General features: G+C 42.4%; 1 protein-coding gene across 2 annotated transcripts in view; it reads left to right on the top strand.

Annotated features, from left to right (window-relative positions):
* Window positions 1-968: 968 nt before the first annotated feature.
* Window positions 969-22437, top strand: part of ARHGAP10 (Rho GTPase activating protein 10) — a 367040-nt gene continuing 345571 nt past the window's right edge. For both annotated transcript variants that reach the window (XM_049905921.1, XM_049905919.1), the window contains exon 1: window positions 969-1394. In XM_049905921.1, the coding sequence (XP_049761878.1) occupies window positions 1241-1394 (154 nt within the window). In that variant the 5' untranslated portion in view covers window positions 969-1240. The remainder of the gene's footprint in view (window positions 1395-22437) is intronic.

The following is a 22437-nucleotide window of genomic DNA, read 5'->3' as shown; positions in this document are numbered from 1 at the left end:
ACATAATAATTGCTCAATAAATTGTTAGTTGCTATTAGGAAAAGTTCTCTACTTAACAAATAGTACTTTTTTTTAGGTATATAAATTTCAGTAATTTAAAATGTCTTAACTTTTTGGGACACCTTTGAGTTCTGTTTCAGAATACACCTAATCGTAGGCTTTTCGACGTCTACGGACAACAATTTTTAACCACCACTCACCTGGCATTTGTTTTTTGGTGATTAGTTTTAGAAAAAACAGAGATCGCCTCTACATACCCGAGCAAATTTAATCTGCTGAACACAACAGAAACAACTTTTCTGTGGTTTAGCTACCTTCTCCCTTCCCCCAAGTCTAGTGGATACACAGAAAAGCGTAATAGGATCTGCTGGGCCACCAAGAAGGCGCCCCTGCCCATGACAAACTTTCAATCTAAAATCTATAATTTTAAGACGCATTTTATCTTAAACGAGGAATGGGAATAAAGCAAATAGCTCCGCTTTTGAGTCCGTTCAGTGCTCAGGGTCCATTCCAGGGTAAATGAGTCAAATATTTTCCCCAGGAAACCAGGTCGCCCCTGAATTATGTAGCCCGGCTGCGGCGATTAGAGACTGCTAGTAAGACGCTCCTTCCTTTTCCCGGTCGAGTTCCCTGCATCGAGGAGCAGACTGGAGTCACCCCGGAGATGGGGGCCGAAGAACAGGGCAGGGCACGCGCCTCCGAAATGGGGGAAAGCCCCAGAAGCAAATTCTTGACTGAGGAAGCCTCGGAAGGAAGAGGAGGGGCAACTGGCCCGGGGAAGGAAAGAAAGAAGCGTCTGGGGAAGGAAAAGGAGGGGAGGAAAAAGGAAGGCGGAGGAAAAAGCAGGGTCGAGCGCAGGAGCGCGGGGAGGGCGCGGGAGGTGCACGGGGCGGGGCGCGCGGCGGGGCGGGGCGGGGCGGTCGGGAGGCCTCGGGCCCCGGGGAGGCTCTGGGCGCAGGGGCCGGGCGGCGGGGCGGGGCCGCGGGCGCCGAAGGTTGGCTGGGGCCGCCGGGAGCGGGGCGCTGTGGTTCTCACTCCCTCGCTGTCTCGTTTGCCGGCCGCTCCTCGGCGGCTGAGGCTCGGCTCCCCGGGACATGTCTGCGCCGCGATCTCCGCGCGCCCGGCGCTGCTAGCTTCTCCGGGGCTTCCTGCCTGCTCGGCCCAGCACCTGGCCGCGGAGCCGGGCCGGCGACGTAGAGGGTCTGTCGGCTCCGGGCGCCGCGCGCAGACCGCTGCCGTCATGGGGCTGCAGCCCCTGGAGTTTAGCGACTGCTACCTCGACAGCCCCTGGTTCAGGGAGAGGATTCGTGCCCACGAAGCGGAGCTCGAGAGGACCAACAAGTTCATCAAAGAGCTTATCAAGGACGGAAAGAACCTTATCGCTGCGACGAAAAGTAAGCGGCGGCCGGAGAGGCTGGCGGGGACCCGGGCGCGGGAGGGCTGCGGCTTGGCGAGGCCGGGAGGAGCCTCTCCCGGCGGGATACTTACGGTCCGGAGCTCGGAGGCCGCGCCAGGCAGTGCCCAGGGCCCACAGGAGGAGGAACAGGAGATTCATATTGGACCAGCCCCTGTGCTCGGAACGTGGGTCATACCTCCCCCAGGAGGCCAGTGGCGAGTCCCTTTCCCTGCCCTGCCCATCTGCAGCGGCGGGATAAGGAGCCCTGCCTGGGTGCGCGCCGCCCGGGAGCCCCGACTCGGCTCTAGCCGAGCACCCCTCGGTGTCCGCGTTCCCCGCTGGACAGACCCATAGCACTCACCGCCTGGAGTCAGGTTTTACTGCATCCTGAAGCTGCTCAAATCCTCTACAAAACAAGCTTCAATCTTGCAAGTTTTGTCTTGCGATTTCTCAAAAGAACTTTCCTGGGTATTTTTTGAGAACTTGCTCGGTGTTGTATCCTTTTAGAAGTCCTTTACGTTGCACCCCTTCCGTCTCATTTTCTGATCGTCGCCGGCAGCCTTGTCCGGGGTCATTCATTCAACTGTGCCAAACCAGAAAGTCCACCTGGCTTTGTGCTTATTTGCGCACATTCTTTCCCTCCTGCCTTGAGGAGAGTTCAAAGATTGAGACTTGCAAGGGTGAGCGCTTAGCCTGCCCTCTCGCCAGGGCGAGCATTGCCTGCAAATAGGGAATTCCACCCCGTCAAGCTCCATGTCTTCCTCCCTTATTCTCTCTTTTGAAAAACTCCAAGTGGGCACTGAAGAAAGAGATAAGACTAGTTAGTAGAGCTGAGGAGAGTATTGTAGGAGGGACCTACCACTGCCATCGAGTTGATTCCGACTCATAGCGACCGTATAGGACAGAGTAGAACTGCCCCACAGAGTTCCCAAGGAGGGCGGTTGGCAGAAATTCATGCTGAAACACTGAGTTGGTGATGTTGCTGGGGAAGTGGGGAGAAATTAGTTGGCGTGGGGAGCTGGGCAACCTGACCAGCCTCAGGACCCCTCTGAGGATGCCTTTAAGTTCCCCCTTCTCCAAACTCTTTAAAAAACCTACATACAGATAAAGAAGACAAGGGCAGTATGCAACCTAGCAGATTTGAATCGTTAGGGGCTTTATCATTTCTTCAGTCCCTAAATTCAGTGATTGCCAGCTTTGGGAGTTTGTACCTTGTATACATGTTTGTAGATACCACCTCTGAGAAAAATATCTCATGTTGCTCCCACCTCCCCCCCAAATTTTAATTAAGGAAAATTAAAACATTCTGTCCCAAGTACCCCAGCACAGCGTCTGCCACAAATAAATATTCATTTAATGAATGAGTTAAAATAAATTTTAATAGGAAAAATTTTGTGAGCCATCCGTGTAATTTTGGAAGCAAGTCAGTGAACTTCCCTGGATAATCTCCAAAGTTCCTTTGGGCTCTGTGACATCTTTGGTGTTGCAAAGTCCAGACTGTGAATCACTTTGTTTGGTTGCTGGTTCTTTACTTCCTTGGTATAGGTGTTGGATGAGAAGTGGAAAGAGGCTGTCTGTAGGTTGGGATGAAAGTATTGGAAGACAGAGGTGTGCAGAAGAGCACAGAGGGGCGGAGTCAGGCTGAGGGAGAAGACTCTTTCCTTTCTTTGGTTGGGGTTAACCAATGTCACTCTGGGGGAGTGTACCTTCTCTTCTTCTCCTCTCTTACTGGCTGTAGCAGCTCCCTCTGGAGCTAGAGGGATGAGGAGGGAGGTTTTGGTGTGGAGAGAGGCAGATGGCAAAGCCAGTTTGGCCACTGGTAGAAGGCTATTTATATGACTGCCTTTTAGTTCTTCTGCCAACAGGATGCATGCCGTGTGTTCCAGCAGCAGCTAGTGCATCTGGGGAGCCAGCTGTCAGCCTTCCTCCCAAGAACGTAGACTTTCTTGAATTTGTGAATCGGCATCTTACTCCTTTTGATTCTGATGCTTTATCATAAGAAACATAATTGGTAATCACGCTTAAGAAAGCAACTGGAAAGTATCTTTTTTTCTCAGTTATGTTTAATTAACTTTAATCCTTTCCCAGAAGAAGAGGAAAATACAGATTTAGCACTTAGGCATTTTGGCTAGTTAGGAAGGTCTGTGTTTGCTCAGCTTGCCCCATAAATAGTGTACTGATAGTTCTCTTTCCAAAGGCTCAGAGGACTAGGTAGATTTAAGAGACCTGAGTTTAATTCTTTACTGTTCTGGATTGGCTACATGACAGTTGGACAGATCACTTAATTCCTTGTGTCTGGTTTCTTCTGCCCTACTTCTTAGAGGTATTAGTAAGGATATGCAGCATTGGGAAATTGCCTGATTAGGTCATTTGAGATTGCAACCTAGGTCAAACGTTCACTAAACCAGTAGAGCCTTTCTATAACATCTGAGAGTCAAGAGAAAGGGCAGTAGGTGGACCATCTACAGAAAGAATAACCATCGACTCGGCCAGATTGTTTATATTCCAAGTGCTTTACACTTCCGTTTTGCAAAAAAGGCATTTTCAGGATTGTGTGTGTTAAGTGATTTCTGTTTTTAATTGCCTTGTAAGATGCTTCCTGCCTGCACTAAATACTTGCTGGATTTATACAACTTGGCTGTCTTGATGCTTTGACTATTCCGTAAATATTTAAAGAAGTTGGTGGAGGTTCTGTAGGACTTGAAGGCTACTCCTGAGTTCAGTTATTTAGCAGTCAGCACCTATACTTTGTTAAACATTGAGATCAAGATGTAAAGGGAACAATAAGGTGGAGGGTCTTGCCCTCCAGTTTCTTATCCTTTAGTTAAATTCACTTCAGTCTGGGGGACATTATTGAACTCCTGTCTGCACAGTGCTAAGTTCTTGAAGAAACAAAGGATACACAGACCTAAAAGTTAAATGGTTAAAAATTCAAGGACAAGTAAGTATTCTTACTTTACCAGGAATACGAGTCTGTTGTACGTTGTAAGAGCTCGGCTGCTGACCCAAAGGTCAGCAATTTGAATCCACCAAGCTGCTCCTTGGAAACTCTATGGTGCAGTTCTACTCTGTCTTGCAGGATCACTCTGAGTCAGAATCGACTTGAAGACAATGGATTTTGGATATGCTATTTTTTATAGTGGAGAAGGTTAGCTGGAAGTTTTGGAACTCAGTGGTATTTTAAGTAAGGCCTAGAACGTTTTCAGACTGGAGAGAGCTAAGAAACCAGAATACTTGCAGTGTTTGGGGAAGAGTGAGGAGACCAGTTTGGCTGCAATGGAGATTTCATTTCAGAGAGTAGAATGGGATGAACTGAAAGGTCAGCTTCAGGTTATGGAAGGCCATAAAAGTAGGCTGGGGATGTGAACTTTATCCTGTCAAGGATCATTAAAGCTTTTTCAGCAGAAGCCTGACATAATGGGAAAGAGATGGTGTAGAAATGATATTTGACATCTGTTCATAGAGTGAATTAGGAGGTGGCTGTGGGGTGGGGACACATGGGCCACTGACCTGTGTGGTGAATGGGGTGGATTTGGGGGTCAGTTACTCAATTCAATGGACTCTTTAAAATGGTTTTTCAGTCCTTTTTCATTTTTTTCCTTTCCTAAAATAATCAGTGTCCTCTTTCAATGTAGTTTAAACTTTTGTTTAGCCTTTTATGCGATGTCTATGTAGTTTCTGGTGTTTATAATTCATACAAATATATAGTATATTTGCCAGAAAACAGCAATAGGTCATATATGTTTTTCTTACAAATTTTACATTAGGTGTTCTTGAGAAAAAGACATTCTATTCTGTAGGGAAGTATTAAAAAGACAATAGTCCTTACAGCTATTAAGCACTTACATACCTATTGTCATCAAGTCCATTCCAACTCATAGTGACCCTGAAGGACAGAGTAGAATTGCCCCATAGCGTTTCCAAGAAGTGCCTGGTGGATTTGAACTGCCAACCTTGTGGTTAGCAGCCATAGTTCATAACCACTATGCTACCAGCATTTCCTAGCACTTACACAGCTAGATGAAATGTCTTCAGTAAATTTAGATTGGCTGGCAGTGTGTGTGTGTGTGTCTGTCTGTCTATTAAAGCTGGAGTAGGCCCTCAGAAGTGAGCCTGTTCTTGTTACAGACACAGAGAAGGATGTAAGGGACTTTGTTAGTGGCAGAGTAAGGGTCTTCTGAGCCTCGGTTTTAATACTTCTTTAAAAAAAAACCCCAAACCAAACCCATTGCCTTTGAGTTGATTGCGACTCAGAGCAACCCTATAGGACAGAGTAGAACTGCCCAATAGGGCTTCCAAGGCTGTAATCTTTAGGGAAGCAGACTGCTACATCTTCCTCCTGTGGAGCAGCTGGTTGGTTAGAACCACCAGTCCTTCGGTTAACAGCCAAGTGCTTAGCCACTGTGACACCAGTGCTCTAGTACTTCTTTTAGGCCTCAGTATCTTAATGATTTTTGCTTTCTTTCCCTCAAGACAACATAAAAGCTCCCTTTCACTGTCTTTGTATTTATTATTTCAGAGAAACGGTTCTTGTGGAAGTTCCTTCTGGGGAAAATTTTCAAGTTGTCATTGCACTGAAACATACTGAAATTTGGAAGACTTAAAAGAATTTCACTTCTTTGTAAACTTGAGCCTTGGTTTTCTTATTTGTAAGATGAGACTGGTGCAGAAATCATTGAGGATTGAACGAAATGATGTTAAAATGGTTTTGAAAACCCAAATGTGACGTGGTTGTACAGACTCCATTGGTTGCCCAACCAACAGCCTTTTTCCCCTCTCCGAAAGAATCCAGATTTTGTTCAGGTGTTTTACTGCCCGATTCCTGAGTGACTCAGGGAAAGGTGATTCGGGGTAATTCTACTTAGTCTAACTCACCCCATTGCCATTGAGTTGATTCCCACCAGGGCTTCAGGCCAGGGCTTCCAACTTTTCATTCTGGTTTGACCCCATACTGAGAATTTGCATTATACGTAAGAATCACCCAGGGATCTTGTTTAAAATGTAGATTTTGATTCAGTACAATTGTGGTGGAAATGTAAATTCTCAGCAGGAGGTGGAATTGCTGGATCATATGGTATTTATATTTCTAGCTTTTTAAGGAAGCACCATATCATTTTTCCAAAATGATTGTACCATTTTGCATTCCTACCAGCAGTGCAAAGAGTTCTCATCTTGGGGGAGGAGGGACAGTGAGATGGTATCTCATTGTGGTTTGATTTGCATTTCCTCATGTGTCCCTTAGGCTCTTGAATGTCTTCTTTGGTGATGTGTCTGTTCATTTAATTTGCCTATTTTTAAAAATTATTTTTATTTAACTTTAGATGAAGGTTTATAGAACAAACTATTTTCTCATCAAACAGTATACACATCGTTCTATGACATTGGTTAACAACACCGCGACATGTCAACACTCTCCCTTCTCAACCCTGGGTTCCCTATTACTAGCTTTCCTGTTCCCTCCTACCTTCCAGTCCCTGCCCTAGGGCTGCTGCTCCCCTTTAGTCTTGTTTTGTTCCATGGGCCTGTTTAGTCTCTGGTTGAAGGGTGAACCTCAGGAGAGGCCTCATTACTGAGCTGAAAGGGTGTCTGGGGGCCGTACTCTCAGGGTTTCTCCAGTCCCTGTCCGGCCAGCAAGTGTGGTCTTTCTTTTTGGGTTAGAATTTTGGTTCTGCATTTTTGTCCTGCTCTGTCTGGGACCCTCTATTGTGATCCCTGTCAGAACAGTCAGTGGTGGTAGCCGGGCACCATCTAGTTGTACTGGACTCAGTAGATGTGGTGCATTAGTCCTTAAGACTAATCTTTCCCTTATGTCTTTACTTTTCTTCATTCTTCCTTGCTCCTGAAGGGGTGAGACCAGTGGAGTATCCTAGATGGCTGCTCACAGGCTTTTAAGACCCCAGATGCTACTCATCAAAGTAGAATGTAGAACATTTTCTTTATAAACTCTGTTATGCCAATTGAACTAGCTATTCCCTGAGACCATGGTCCCCACAGCCCTCAGCCCAGCAATTTGGTCCCTCAGGCAGTTTGGATGTGTCTGTGAGCTACCATGGCCCTGCCTGGCTGTGCTGGCTTCCCCAGTATTGTGCACTGTCTTACCCTTCACCAAAGTTACCACTTATCTGTTGTCTATTAAGTGTTTTTGCATCCCCACCCCTCCCCTCCCTTGTAACCATCAAAGATTGTTTCTTTTTGTATGTAAACCTTTACATGAGTTTTTACAGTAGTGATCTCATACAATATTTGTCCTTTTGTGATTGACTTATTTCACTCAGTATAATGTCCTCAGTTGCATGCATTTTATGTGATGCTTCACAGGTTCATCGTTGTTCTTTAGCGTTGCGTAATACTCTATTGTGTGTATGTACCACAGTTTGTTTATCCATTCATCTGTTGATGGGCATCTAGGTTGTTTCCATCTTTTTGCTATTGTGAACAATGCTGCAGTGAACATGGGCGTACATATATCTGTTCGTGTGATGACTCTTATTTCTCTAGGATATGTTCCAAGGAATGGGATTGCTGGATCATATGGTATTTCTATATCTAGCTTTCTAAGGAAACCCTGGTGGCATAGTGGTTAAGTAGTGGTACAGCTGCTAACCAAAGGGTCGGCAGTTCGGATCCACCAGGCACTCCTGGAAACTCTATGGGGTAGCTCTACTCTGTCCTGTAGGGTCGCCATGAGTTGGAATTGACTCGACGGCCCTGGGTTTGGTTTTATTTTGTTTTAAGGTAGCTCCATATTGTTTTCCAAAATGGTTGTATCATTTAGCATTCCCACGAGCAGTGCATAAGAGTTCCAATCTCCCCACAGCCTCTCCAACATTTGTTATTTTCTGTTTTATTGATTTGTGCCAGTAATGGGGGGAAGGGGGAGACGAGATGGTATCTTATTGTGGTTTTGATTTGCATTTCTCTGATTGATGGCTAGAGATCGTGAGCATTTTCTCATGTGTCTGTTGGCTGCTGGAATGTCTTTTTTGGTGAAGTGTCTGTTCATTTCCTGTGCCCATTTTTAAATTGGATTATTTGTCCTTTTGTTGTAGACGTGTTGGATTTTCCTGTAGATTTTAGAGATTAGACCTTTGTCGGGGTTTGTAATAGCCAAATTTTTTTTCCCAGTCTGTAGGTTCTCTTTTTACTCTTTGGTGAAGTCTTTTGATGAACGTGTTTAATTCTTAGAAGATCCCAGTTATCTAGCTTATATTCTATAGTTTGTGTGTTGTTAGTTATGGTTTGTATCCTGTTAATACCATGAATTAGGGCCTCTAGCATTGACTCTTTTTTTTCTTCTATGATCTTTATAGGTTTTGGTTTTGTACTTAGGTCTTGATCTATTTTGAATGTATTTTTGTGAATGGTGTGAGGTAGGAGTCCTGCTTCATTTTTTTGCAGATGGACATCAGTTTTGGCAGCACCGTTTGTTAAAAAGACTTGTCTTTTTCCCATTTGATGGACTTCGGGCCTTTTTTGAAGATCAGGTGACTGTAGGTGGATGGATTTACATCTGGGTTCTCAATTCTGTTCCACTCGTCAATGTGTCTGTCGTTGTACCAGTACCACACTGTTTTGACTACCATAGCTGTATAGTAGGTTCTGAGGTCAGATAGTGCGAGTCCTCCTACTTTCTTCTTCTTCAATAGTGCTTTAATTATCCGTGGCCTCTTCCCTTTCCCATATAAAGTTAATGATTAGCTTTTCTATCTCTTTAAAGAATGCTGTTGATATTTGGATCAGGATTGCATTGTATTTGTAAATTGCTTTGGGTAGAATTGACATTTCCACAATGCTGAGTCTGCCTATCCACGAGCATGTTACGTTTTTCCGTTTATGTAGGTCTCTTTTGGTTTTTTGCAGTAGTGTTTTGTAGTTTTCTTTGTATAGGTCTTTTATGTTCCTGGTTAGATTTATTCCTAAGTATTTTATTTTTTTAGGGGCTATTATAAATCGTATTGTTTTCCTGATTTCCTTTTTGTAGTTCTCTTTATTGGTTTTTGTATGGTAAACCCATTTTTTTGAGCTAATTGTTGTTAGGTACCATCAAGTCAATTTCAAGTCATAGCGACCTCGTGTGACAGTAGAACTGACCTATAGGGTTTTCTAGCACTTAACCATTGGGCCACCAGACTCCTTTAATTGGTTTAAAAATGAGGATGTATCTTGATTTTGACCAAGGAGACATGATAGAAAGCCTGCCAGAGATTTCAAGAAAAGGTTTCTTTTCATCTAAGGGGACTCAAAAAAAGGGTAGTTCTCCACTCTTTCCCTTTGATGCCTGGTTGTGATGCCAGGAATGCCTACTGCAATCTTGGGACCATGAATAAAGCTTACCTGAGAGTAAGGACTGTGGAGTGGAGAGCAAACTGAATCTGGGTTCCTAATTTTGTTTTGGAGCCCTGGTATCATAATGGTTAAGAGCTCAGCTGCTAAGCAAATGTTGGCAGTTCGAATCCACAGCTGCTCCTTGGAAACCCTTCGGGGTAGTTCTACTCTATCCTGTTGAGTTGCTATGGGTCAGAATCGACTCGAAGGCAATGGGTTTGGCCTTTTTTTTTTGGAATGCTATCATGCGAGCCATGATTGTTCTGTGCCTGGAGCCCACCTCTGAATATCTTGTTAAATGACATAAGCCAGTCTGAGTTGAATTTTCTGTAACCTAACACCTAAATTTTGATGGAGTGGTGTAATTGTAAATTTGGTGCTAATGCTCCCATTAAATGTAAATTAGAGAGGTATAGACAGTAAAATGCTATTTAAAAACTGCCAATAAATTACAGATACAACTTTTCCTTGAATGGAAACAAATACTTATGTATATTCTTTGCCCCAAAGAAATCACCCTGGACTCCCCTGCAATCTGGTGCATCACCTGGGATAAGTCTTAAACTCTCAGTTGGGGTTTTATTACAGCACATGAGTATCTAGTGTGAATGTCAACTTGCTGTGAAAATGATTACAGATCAGACTCAGCTTTAAGTGCTTTACTCACTGCAAGTGGCCCTTGACTCCATTTAGAATAACTCCTGTTTAGAGTCCTCCATCAGCAAGTCACGTTTATTTAGAACGTTTTACAGGCAGTCTTCCTATGCTCTTAGCGTCTTTCTGACACATTGCTTTCCCCCTGTCCTACCAACTACTGGAGGTCCTTTGGCCACCTCCTGTTGTTGGGTTATGTGGAAGATCAGGGAGGATCATTGACTTTTGGAGAAGGAAGCAGACAGACAGAAGAGCGTATATACATACATATATGTATGTATATATATATATGTGTATATAAATTTTATTGTGCTTTAGGTGAAAGTTTACAGCGCAAGTTAATTTCTCATTCAAAAATTTATATACTTATTGTTTTGAGGCATTGGTTGCAATCTCCACAATGTGACAGCATGCTCATCCCTCTACCCTGAATTCCCTGTGTCCATTTGTCAAGTTTTCCTGTTTTATATGCCTTTTAAAAATTTTATATGCTTTTTTTGTTTTATATGCTTGTCTGAAAAGTGAGCTTCGGGAGCAAGGAGAAGATTATTTTTGTGTTTAACCTTTGATGTAGCTAATGAGACAGTGTAGCGTACGACATTAAGAGAATAGGCTCTGTGACTAGTCTGGGTCCCCATTCTACTTAAACCCCATACTAGCATTGGTATCTTGGTCAAGTTGCTTAGCGTCTCTGATTTTCTGTTCTTATTTGTAAATGGAGAGTATAATGTTGTTGTTGTTAGGCGCCATTGAGCCGGTTCGAACTCATAGTGACCCTGTGAACAATAGAACGAAACACTGCACTGTCCTGCGCCATCCTCACAGTTGCTGTTATGCTTAAGCCCATTGTTGCAGCTGCTGTGTCAAGCCATCTTGTTGAGAGGGTCTTTCTCTTTTTCGCTGACCCTCTACTTTACCAAGCATGATGCCCTTCTCCAGGGACCGATACTTTGGACAACATATCCAAAGTATGTGAGATGTACTCTCACCATTCTTGCTTCTAAAAGGAACATTCTGACTGTACTTCTTCTAAGACAGATTATTTTGTTCTTTTGACAGTCCGCAGTATATTTAATATTCTTCTCCAACACCGCAACTCACAGGTTATCAATTCTTCTTCGGTCTTCCTTATTCATTGTCCAGCTTTCACATGCATTGTAATAAAACCAACCAAACCCAGTGCCGTTGAGTCGATTCTGACTCATAGTGACCCTATAGGACAGGGTAGAACTGTCCCATAGAGTTTCTAAGGAGTGCCTGGTGGATTTGAAGTGCTGACCTTTTGGTTAGCAGGCGTAGCACTTAGCCACTATGCCACCAGGGTTTCCATGTATTATAATAGTACCTACCATATTGGGCTGCTAGTTGGGTTACAGACATAATACATGTGAAGTGCTTAGAATAAGGACTCAAAGGTTAACAACTATAATGATGTAACTTTTAAATTGCAGGTATAGGTTCTAATATCAAAACCATTTTCCTTGCCTGAAGAATGGTCGCTCTGGTCCATGGCCCAGTTATCTAATCTTTTAGTGCTTCTTGCCCCCAAGAGCATATCTGTCTAAATCATGCCCAGAGACCAAGAAGATGGACAAAATTGTCAAACTCTGAAAAGGCTTTCAAATTTTGCATGTAGTTCAGGACCCTGGAAAATCTTGAAAGTAAGGTGAAGAATCAAAGCCCAATGATATTTTGGGAAGATATCTCCAGAATTTATTTCTGATTCACAAAGATTTGAAGATGAAGTAGAAGGTGTCATTAAGGCCATTGTAAATCTGGCAAGCCATCTACAGCTGAAGCTCAAGCAGTGAACAGCAGGCTTCTCGTTCAGGGGACTGACAAGGAGGAGCTGCATATGATCCAGAGAGCTCCACTCAACATACTAGGGATGATAACATAAAGGATGAATGCTTCAGATACTTAAAACTTGCGCTGATACTTTTGGAGGAAATTAATTCTAGCATTTAACATGCTGGAAACACTAAAAACTTAGTGGACAATGCTTGTATTTGTTACAGGAAACTATAACAGCACATATAGCAGCCAAGGTGATATCCCTAAGAGGGATCTTCCTACGAGTTGCTTGTTGTTGTTAGCTGCTGTCATGTTGCCCCCGACTCATGATGACCCCATGTATGATAGAAGGTAATGCTGCCCGGTCCTGCATCCCCCTTATGATAAGCTGCAGAGGGACCATTATGATCCGTGGGGTTTTCGTTGGCTGATTTTTGGAAGTAGATCACCAGGCCTTTCTTTCTAGTCTATGTTAGTCTGGAAGCTCTGCTGAAACCTGCTTAGCATCAAAGCAACACGTAATCCTCTAATGACAGGTGGGTGGTGGCTGTGCATAAGATGCATTGGCTGGGAATTGAACCTAGGTCTCCTGCATGGAAGGTGAGAATTCTACTACAGAACCACCAATGGCTCATCTTAGTCTCACAAAAGAATCCTCAGAGTTCGCTGGACAAATTCCCAAAGAAGCTGTTTTGAATTCTGTGTCTCCAGTAGCTGTTTATCATTTTATGATTTTGATTTTTACATTGCAAGAGAGGCAGGAATTATGAAGGATATAAAAATATTGAGTAGTCTGTTGGTTACCATAAATCGTGCATTAGGTAACTGTTGACTGTATGTGGCAGGGAATATGGTCAATTGTTTCTATTTGACCACAGTTAATAAAACAGGCTGTCTATAAAGTTTAATGTTAGAAACATAACTCTTGTAATATTGTTTTATGGGATTCAGTGTTTTCTTGCATTGTCTTTGACTTTCAACATCTTATTTAAAGAAAAGATGCGTAGTCAAATTTGGCTTTATTTCTGGATTCGTGGGAGAGCGTTTAGAAATTTGTAGATTACAATTCGTTTAATAGGTTACTTTTAAGGGAATTACATTTCTTAGGCGGATAGGCAATTACAAATCACATTTGAAAAATGTTTTATGTTATTTAAAATGCATACAATTTAAATAACTATAATACTAGTAGCTAACTTTCATTAAGCATTTACTGTTTGCTTTACTTTGTGCTCAGTTCAGTGCAGGGATTATTTAATGTTAAGAATTACTCTATGGAATATGTTATTATTACTTCATTTTAAAGATTAGGAAGCTGAAATTCGAGAGGTTAATAGCTTGCCCAGTCACACACTTTGTCAGTGGCGGGGCTGAAATGTGAACCCAGATTTGTCTAACTCCAAAGCCTTTAACTGTGATAATAAGCTGTCTCCTTAAAAGGGTGTAACTGCGGTCTTCCGCAATGTGTGTTATCTGGAATGTGTGTATAGTTGATGATCTAGTTAGGAGAATATTCTTATTATCTCAGTATAATGACTGTGATTTAAAACCTGATGAATTTTAAGTCCCCCTAGGATTATTAAAATAAATAAAACTAATTCCCTATTTGTATTATGAATATAGACATTCAGAGATGGGTTGTTTGAGGATCGATTACTAGACACAGACCTCCATTCAAAAAAATGTCATTTTCTTTCTCTCGCAATCTCAATCTCTGTCTCTTTCTCTGTCTCTCTTTCTCCCTTATTCCCTTCTTCCCTCCCTATTCCCTGCCCCACCATTTACTAGAGCAAATTTTAACATCTTTATTATGTTACTCATTAAAAACCCATTGCCGTCAAGTTGAGGACAGAGTAGAATGGCCCCATAGGGTCTCCAAGGCTGTGATCTTTATGGAAGCAGACTGCCACATCTTTCTTCTGCTGAGTGGCTGGTAGATTTGAACCACTGACCTTTTGGTTTGCAGCTGAGCGCTTCAACCGCTGTGCCACCAGGGCTCCTTCCTTTTTATGTTAGGGATTTAAAAAGAATTATGAGATTTTAGACATATGAAAAGATATAAAGAATCTCATAATAAACATCCATATACTTGCCTCTCAGTCTAAGAAGTAAACTCTCCGAGAATATATTTCCCCAATAGCAACCCTGTCCTTCTGCCTAAGAGGGAGCAGTTATCTCAATTTTGGTTGTTATCTCTCCCGAGCGTTTTAATGCATATACACACTTCCTAAATAATATGTAGTATGTTTGCATGTTTATAGACTTTATATAATTGTTTCATATGTATTCTGTGTTTCTTTTTCCCTCCTCAACATATTTGTGAGATTTATCCATGTGGATACATGTAGCTCGGTTTCATTGAGTTCAAACTGCTTTTTCCTACACATAGCATTAAAAAAAAAGAAGATAAATGAATAAAAAGCCTTAATCAATGTTCTGTGGTGCAGCTTATATCTGTGCCAAATAGTAAATATATTTGGAAAATCTATTCAGTATGAAAGCCTGATTGTAATTAATTTTATAAACTTTTTTTTCGACATTATGGATCAACATTTATTAAGACTTAATTGTAAGTTTTACATATTTATTTATTTACCACTATTTTTCACTTTCTTAGAATCTTTATTTTTTTTTTTTTGAATGACTGAAAAAGATGCTCAATTTTTTTTAGAATGGGTTTCTGGGTGATATATTTTGAATACTTGGTGTTCTGGAGATACATATATATTTCAGATTTGAATGCTGGTTTTAAAGTATAGAATTCTAAGTTCAAATGAATACTTTTTTTTTTTTTTGGTAGTGTTATTTTAAGGATAAGCTGGGATTTTTTTTTTTTTAAACTATGTATTAGGTGAAAGTTTACAGAGCAAACTGGATTCTCCTTTGATAGTTTGTACATAAAGTGTTTCATGGCCTTTGTTTCCTTCCCCACAATGTGTCAGCCCTTTTTCCATTTCTATGCTGGGCTCCCCAGTTTCTAATTTTTTAAACTTTAAAATGCTAATTTTGATCCAGACCTAATGGTCTGACTGAGACTAGAGGTACCCCAGAAGACATGGCCCCCAGACTCTCTGGTCCCCCCAAAGCTAAAACCATTCCTGAAGCCAACTCTTTAGAAGAAGATTAGACTGGACTATAAGACATAAAGTGATACTCCTGAAGAATGTGCTTCTTAGTTCAAGTAGATACACGAGACTAAATGGGCAGCTCCTGTCCGGAGGTGAGATGAGAAGGCAGAGGGGGACAGGAGCTTGTTGAATGGACACAGAAAATCCCGGGTGGAAAGGAGGAGTGTGCTATCACATTATAGGGATAGCAGCTAGGGTCACATCATAATATGTGTATAAATTTTTGTATGAGAGACCAACTTGAGCTGTAAACTTTCACCTAAAGCACAATTAAAAAAAAAAAAAGGTAATTTTGAAAGCAATCTAAATAATGAGTCCATAAATCTTGAACATTTCATATTTTTCTTTTTGATATTTTATGTTAACAGTTCTGATGAATAATCAAGAACAAACCTATTTAAATTTTGGGAGTATATAAACAATACTTGATCTGAGTCAATAGCAAAAAATATTTAAAAGTCTTCATTGAAATTAGACTTCTAATATTAGGATCTAAAGAGAAAAATGATGTCCATATTCATAAACACAAATCACATTACTAGTTCTAATAACTGACAGTCTCAGATTAGATGAATATGATTTTTATGCAGGGGTTGGTTGATACCTTCTGGTAGGCCTCAAAACAAGTAGGAGCCATAGCCTGCTATATTTAGTTATCCTAATACAGGAATGGAAACCCTGGTGGCGTAGTGGTTAGGTGCTACCTACGGCTGCTAACCAAAGGGTCGGCAGTTTGAATCTACCAGGCGCTCCTTGGAAACTCTATGGGGCTGTTCTACCCTGTGCTGTAGGGTCGCTATGAGTCAGAATCGACTCGACCGCACTGGGGTGGGGTTAATACAGGAATATACTTTATAGACTTGCCAAGGGGATGATTTTGTATTGAGAAAGCCCTGGCATCCTTTTCTTTAAACAAACAAACAAACAAATACATGCACGCGCACGCGCGCACACACACGCACTCTGAAAAACCCCTGACACTTGACATTCGAAGGGCAAGGCCTCTCTTTAAACTCTCAGACTGACGGGAATCACAGCTTGAGTTCCTGTTGCCACTGCTAGGCCTGACTCCCTGGTTGAACTAGAATTTCCTCCCTGTGTTTCCAGAGGAAGATGTTAATCCTGCGCCACTTAATATTTCAACGGTGACTGTGATTTCTCCTCACCCACAGGCCTTTCTGCCCTTGGGTGCAAACGCATGCATTCCATTGCCAACTGGTAGCGAGTCATGGTGAGGTGTGTGGCTGGAGGAAATCAATTTGGCCTAAGCAGTGTCGCCTCACCTCTGAATACATGATGTCTAATGCTCCAAAAAAAAAAGAATGCATTTCCTCTGACCATAAAGTTGACTCCACCACTTATTAGCTGTGTGACCTTGGGCAAGTTACTTAAACCCTCAGTGCCTAAATTTCTTTATTAGTAAAATAGAGATAGTAAGAGCTCTTACCTCATGGGGTGGTGTTCTATAATCCGTACATTACATATTAAAAGATCACAGAACTCTGCCTGACCTGTGATAAATTCTCATTATTATTGTTATTATTAAAAACCAGTTGCCATTGAGTGGATTCTGACTTATGGCAACCCCATGTGTGTCAGAGTAGCACTGTGCTCCATAGGATTTTCAGTGGCTGATTTTCCCTAAGTAGATTCCCAGGCCTTTCTTCTTGGGTGTGTCTGGGTGGACTTGAACCTCCAACCTTTTGGTTAGCAGCAGAATGGTCTAACCATTTGTACCACCCAGGGACTCCATTATTATTATTACTAAAAGTGCTGTTGTGCTTTCCTCAGGTTGAACTTGAGCACAGCGTGGCTTTACCAATAGGGACCAATAGACCAGTAGAAATAGTCTGTGCACACATGCATTTTCTCTTTTTTAAACTAACAATATTTTGAAGCACAGTGTTGAATGTAGGTCTCTCATTTATTAACTAGGTGAGACTGTCTGTAATAGTGTGTTGAAATACTACATGCTCCTGAAGATCTTTGCTTCAATGTTTTTGGGACAAAACTGGCATGTTATTACTTTTTTTGAGAATCTGGCAGATGGTACTTCTGTCACTCTGTCAGCTTTGTTTTCCTTTTGCAAAATGTCAGTCAAAGGCAACACAGCTGAGTCATTAATAATCATGGTCTTTGAAGTGAGACTGACTTACTGTGTCATATTGGGCAAGCTCTTTACTTCTCAGTGCCTTAGTTTCCTCTTCTGTAAAAGGTAGTTGTTTTATTTCCTTAAAAGGTTACTAGGGTTAGTTTAATTTTTTGTTAAGAATTTAGAAAAGTACCTTGAACTGTAGTGAGTCCTATATGTGGTGTAGTGATTAAGTGCTACGGCTGCTAACCAAAAGGCCAGCAGTTTGAATCTGCCAGGTGCTCCTTGGAAACTCTATGGGACAGTTCTACTCTGCCCTGTAGGGTTGGTATGAGTCGGAATTGGCTTGACAGCAGCGGGTTCTTTTGTTTTAAATGTAGGGAAAAAAACAAAAACAAAAAAACTGGTAACAAATCTCTTCATAGTCATCACTACAAAAATAGCCTTATTTATGGCAGTGGGGGAGGTATGTCACCTCAAGTCATTGAATTCCATCTGTCGTGGCCTAGTTGCTAGAGATTTAATGCTGAAAAGTGATCATGTGTATCTGTGTAGAAGTTAGAGCCTAGTGGGGGAGGCATAAAATTAATTAAACAAGCAATTGTAGTCATGCTATAAATGTGGGATGCTGTGCCCACAGTAAACAGGGCTAACTAGTTTAGGGGTCAGAGAAGACTTGAAAGAAGTGGTAGCTTCTAAACTGAGGTCAGAAGGAAGGGCGAGAGCTTTCCACACTGAGGAAGAGGAAGAATTATCTGAGCTGCTGGTGCTGGGGGGAGGGAAGTGGGATGTAGAATGTATTTGGAGGGGCATAGAATGTATTCGGAAGTGTTGGAGGCCAGAGAGTCTTTGATTCCGGAAGAACTGAGCTCAGGTGGGCTGGGGAGTAGGGATAGGGGGCCTGTGCCAAGAGGCAAGAGTGGGGCTACAGAAGAAGACAGGAGTAGGTTTGGGGAGGGCCTTGTAAAGCATGTTAAACAGTTTGGACTTCATTCTGAGGACCATGGGAAATGATTGAAATATTTGGAGTAGGGGACTGTTATGATATGAGTTACGTTTTAGAAAAGTTTCTTTGGCGGCAATTGTGAGAATGAATTTGAGGTAACTAGGACTGGAGATTGGGAGGCCAGTCACATAACCCAGAAACTAGGATGGCAGAAGAGGTAGGGAGAAGTGAACAGATTCTATAGAAGTCAGGATTGGGTGTGGGGCTGAAGAAGAAGGCATCCAGGATGCTTCCTCAGTTCCTGGGTTGGACAGTTGGGTACTATTCACTGAGGTAGTCCAGCCAGAGGAACAGGTTTTGTGGATGAGAGTTTGGTATTGGATGTGTCGAGAGGCTAAAGTGCTTCTGAGGTATACAGTGGACATATTCAATAGTTAATTTCTTTTATGAGTATATACTTCAGGACCAGGGAATGGGGCTAGAGTTAAAGATTCTGGAGACACAGCATATAGGCAGGAATAGACATCATCCATCTCTGGTCAGTGAACCTGCCCAGGGAGAGAACGTGGAATGAAAAGGCAAGGTGGTTTAGGGCCAACCCTGAGGAATACCAGTTTTAGGGGTGTGGGTAGAAGAAGAGCTTGAGAAGGTCACTGAAGACAAGGAAAAAGAGTGTTTCAGAACACAGGATGGAGTAGTGTCGTGTTATGGAGAGGTCAAGTATGATGAGTGCATGTAACATTGCATTAGCAAGACAGTATCATTGCTAATAGTGGGGAGAGCAGGTTAAGTGGCACGGCAGAGGTGGTAGCCCAATCACAGGGTTTGAGAAGAGACTGAGAGGAAAATCAACGAGCCAATGGTAGATGAAGCTCTTCCAAATTTTTTGGTTAATGGGAGAGATTTGAATGTGCTGATGGTATCATCAAACAGAGAGGGGAGGAGTCAGGGAATATCCCAGAGCACAAAGTGCTTTTAAATATGGAAGGAGATGAAACTCACATTCCAGATGAAGGAGAGATACCCTTCATCTACTTAAATAACAGAAGTGTGGGAACAATGGGTGCACACAAAGAAAACTGTAGGATTTGTGGCTAAACGTTGAGGAAGTTATCAGTTGATGGATTTATTTTCTCTCTAACATAGGAGGCAAGGTGGTTTTCAGTAATTCTGCTTTAATCACTTTCCTCACCACATTCTTTTTCAGATTGATTAATATATGATTTGTATGTTGTAAGGATCAGCATGAATCCTTCAAATCTTTCCAACCCCCAAAGGAAGAGATTGATCCAGTCCTCATATTCCCACTTGCTCATCCTTGCCAGCAACCCCCGCAGCACTCTTGCTCTCTCAGCCCCCTAGCCACCCAGAGCTAGGTCAGAGCTCACAAGTTAAAAGGATACCATCCTTCAGACTGCCAAATAGGCAGACACCAGCTTCAAGTTTGGGGAGTCCACACAACATCCCAACCTTCTGACCTGGTGACCACAAATTTAGGGCTTGTTTCCCACTATCCCTTTAGGATGCCAGTTTCAAGGTTATGAGTCCACATGACACCCTTACTTTCTGACCTGCCAGCTCCAAATATCCCTTTGAGTTCGATAATTTGTTGGAACAGCTCACAGAATTCATGAGGAGCATACTGTACTTAAGACTACAGATTTATTATAACCAAAGAGGATAAAAACAAAGCAAGGCCTGGGAGGGTTCCAAATGCAAAGCTTCCATGTCCCAAGGGATGCACTACCCTCCTGAGAGTAGGTATTCTCAACCAGGAAGCTCTCTGAGCCTTCATGTTCAGGGCTTTTGTCAGCCAGTCTTGCATGATAGGCTAAATCATGCCTCCTGAGGCTCCTTGATATTGGCCCCCCCAGGTGAGTCTTTTCTGGACTGGCCAGCCCCCACTCACCAGCACAGATTCTCAGGTGTGGTCTGGAAGTCCCAGACCAAGGAACCACAATTACTCCAGTGGTTATTTCTCCGGAACCACAAAGAAAGGCCACCTTATTTAGGGTAGAAGTAGGTCCTTGACCCCAAACTTCAAAGAGTTTGCATCATAGTCCAAATGAACTAGGTGGAATAAAATATAGATGTTAAACTGAGAAAAAGGTCATAAGGGAGGGAGGAAGAAATCATGGGAATCAAATACTGGCATAAACAATTCTCAGGACACCAACAGATACCACTATTTCAGACTTACTCTGCCAACAGTTAAAGTTGGATAGGCCATCTCATATAGTCTTTAATCTTGGTTTTTGGAAGATATTGAGTAAAAATACTTTTGTCTTTTTCACTGAAAGACACTGCTGATTTTTCTGATTTATCTCACTGGAATTACACTGGTCCTGTTTCTCTGTCTACAGAGGAGAAAATGCCTTTTGACAACATCTGGGAAAATTCTAGGACTTCAAACTTCTGCCTTTTTGCTTGCAAGAAAAGGAGGAATAGAACATATGAGAATTAAAAATGTCATAATTATGATCTAAAAGTAGCTTTTGTTTCTCTTTTCTAGCTAATTACTTAGGTTCTAAATAGTCTAAGAAACAATTCCTAGAAGAAAGAAATGCTTTTTTAAAATAGGTTATTATGACTCTTCAAATGCAGTGACACAGATATAGCCTTGTTCTTTCTTGCCTTTAGGTCTCAGTGAATGGCCTGAGGTAGGCACACAGTGTACCTTCAAGGAACTGAAGTGGGAAGACTCTCAGGTTCTTGGAAGAGAGAGGTTTCTGGACTTTAGTGGGGAAGTTCATTGCTTGTGTTTCCAGCTAGAGCTGGTGGCCCATTTTTCTGGGAAGCATTCAGAAGGATAGGGTTTAGAGTTACTCTGGACCTTCTTTTTTGATAGTTAGAATTTTTGGTATAAAGTGTTCTATACGTCCTCATTCATTTCCTTAAGTTGCAAGTGAGAGAAACCCAACTAAATGCAGTTGAAGCAAAGGGAGTTTTTTTGTCTCCCCTCAGTGAAGTCTGAGGAGTGGGGCTTGCTTTAGGCACACCTGAATCCAAGTGTTCAATATTGCGATTAGGTCTGTCTGTGTGTGCGTCTCTAGCCTGTCCTTTAGTTGGCGTCACTCTCAGGTGGGCTGTCTTTTCATGGTGGCTGTAACGTCAGGGTTCTTCTATCTTTCCTATTGCTGGGAATTCCAGAGGACAGTAACCTCCTTTTTCCTAGAGCGGTGTTTCTCAGGTGGGTGATTTTGCGCCCCAAGGGATATTTGGCAATGTCTGGAGATAATTTGGTTGCCCCAGCTGAGGGAGGGGAGTGTATCACTGGCATCTAGTGGGTAGAGGCCAAGGGATGCTGCTAAATGTCTCACAATGCACAGTTAATAGTGCTGAAGTTGGGAAGCCATGCCCTATACTAGGATACTCTTGTGAGTAAAATTATGCCGGGAACAACAGGCAAAAATGGTGAGTGCCCTGAATAATCCTGGACAGCCGGCGGTTGCCCTACGTAAATGTCCTATCAGTCTAGGTTGCTTGCCCAGTCAGTCTGAGAGCGGATGGTATACTCTGGACAGTCTGAATCATGAGCCCGCTCCTCTGATGAAGAAGTGGGCAGCAAGTGATTGTCTGCCTGGACAGAACACCAAGTCTCAAAACAAAGGAATGTGTAGAAAATGAATAAAAGAATCTGGTGTCTAATATGCTAGAGAACTTGCCTTTTTGAACACCCTTTTGCTAAACCTGCTTTGATCTGGATCTCGAGGCTGGGAGTGACAAACGTTTATGCAAGGATTGTTGTTAGCTGCTGTCGAGTTGATTCCAACTCAGAGCAAACTCATGTGTCCAGAGTAGAACTGCTCCATACAGTTTTCAACGCTGTGACCTTTTGGAAGCAGATCACAAGGCCTGTTTTCCCAGGTGCCTCTGGGTGGGTTCGAACTGCCAACCTTTTGGCTAGTAGTTGAGCGCTTAACTGTTTGCACCACCCAGGGACTCTTGTGTGACGATAGCAAGTCAGAATAAGTATGTCTGCTATTTTTGGCTGTGGAATGATTGATCAATTTTAACCAGAACTGAGGTGAGAGGGATAGCTGAGAGGGGTTAAAAAAACAAGCAAACAAAAAATCACGAAACCCGTTGCAGTCAGGTGGAT

The sequence above is a fragment of the Elephas maximus genome, chromosome 13 (genome assembly GCF_024166365.1).
Source record: "Elephas maximus indicus isolate mEleMax1 chromosome 13, mEleMax1 primary haplotype, whole genome shotgun sequence".
Lineage (NCBI taxonomy): Eukaryota > Metazoa > Chordata > Mammalia > Proboscidea > Elephantidae > Elephas > Elephas maximus.
This window is presented reverse-complemented; position numbering and strand designations above follow the sequence as displayed.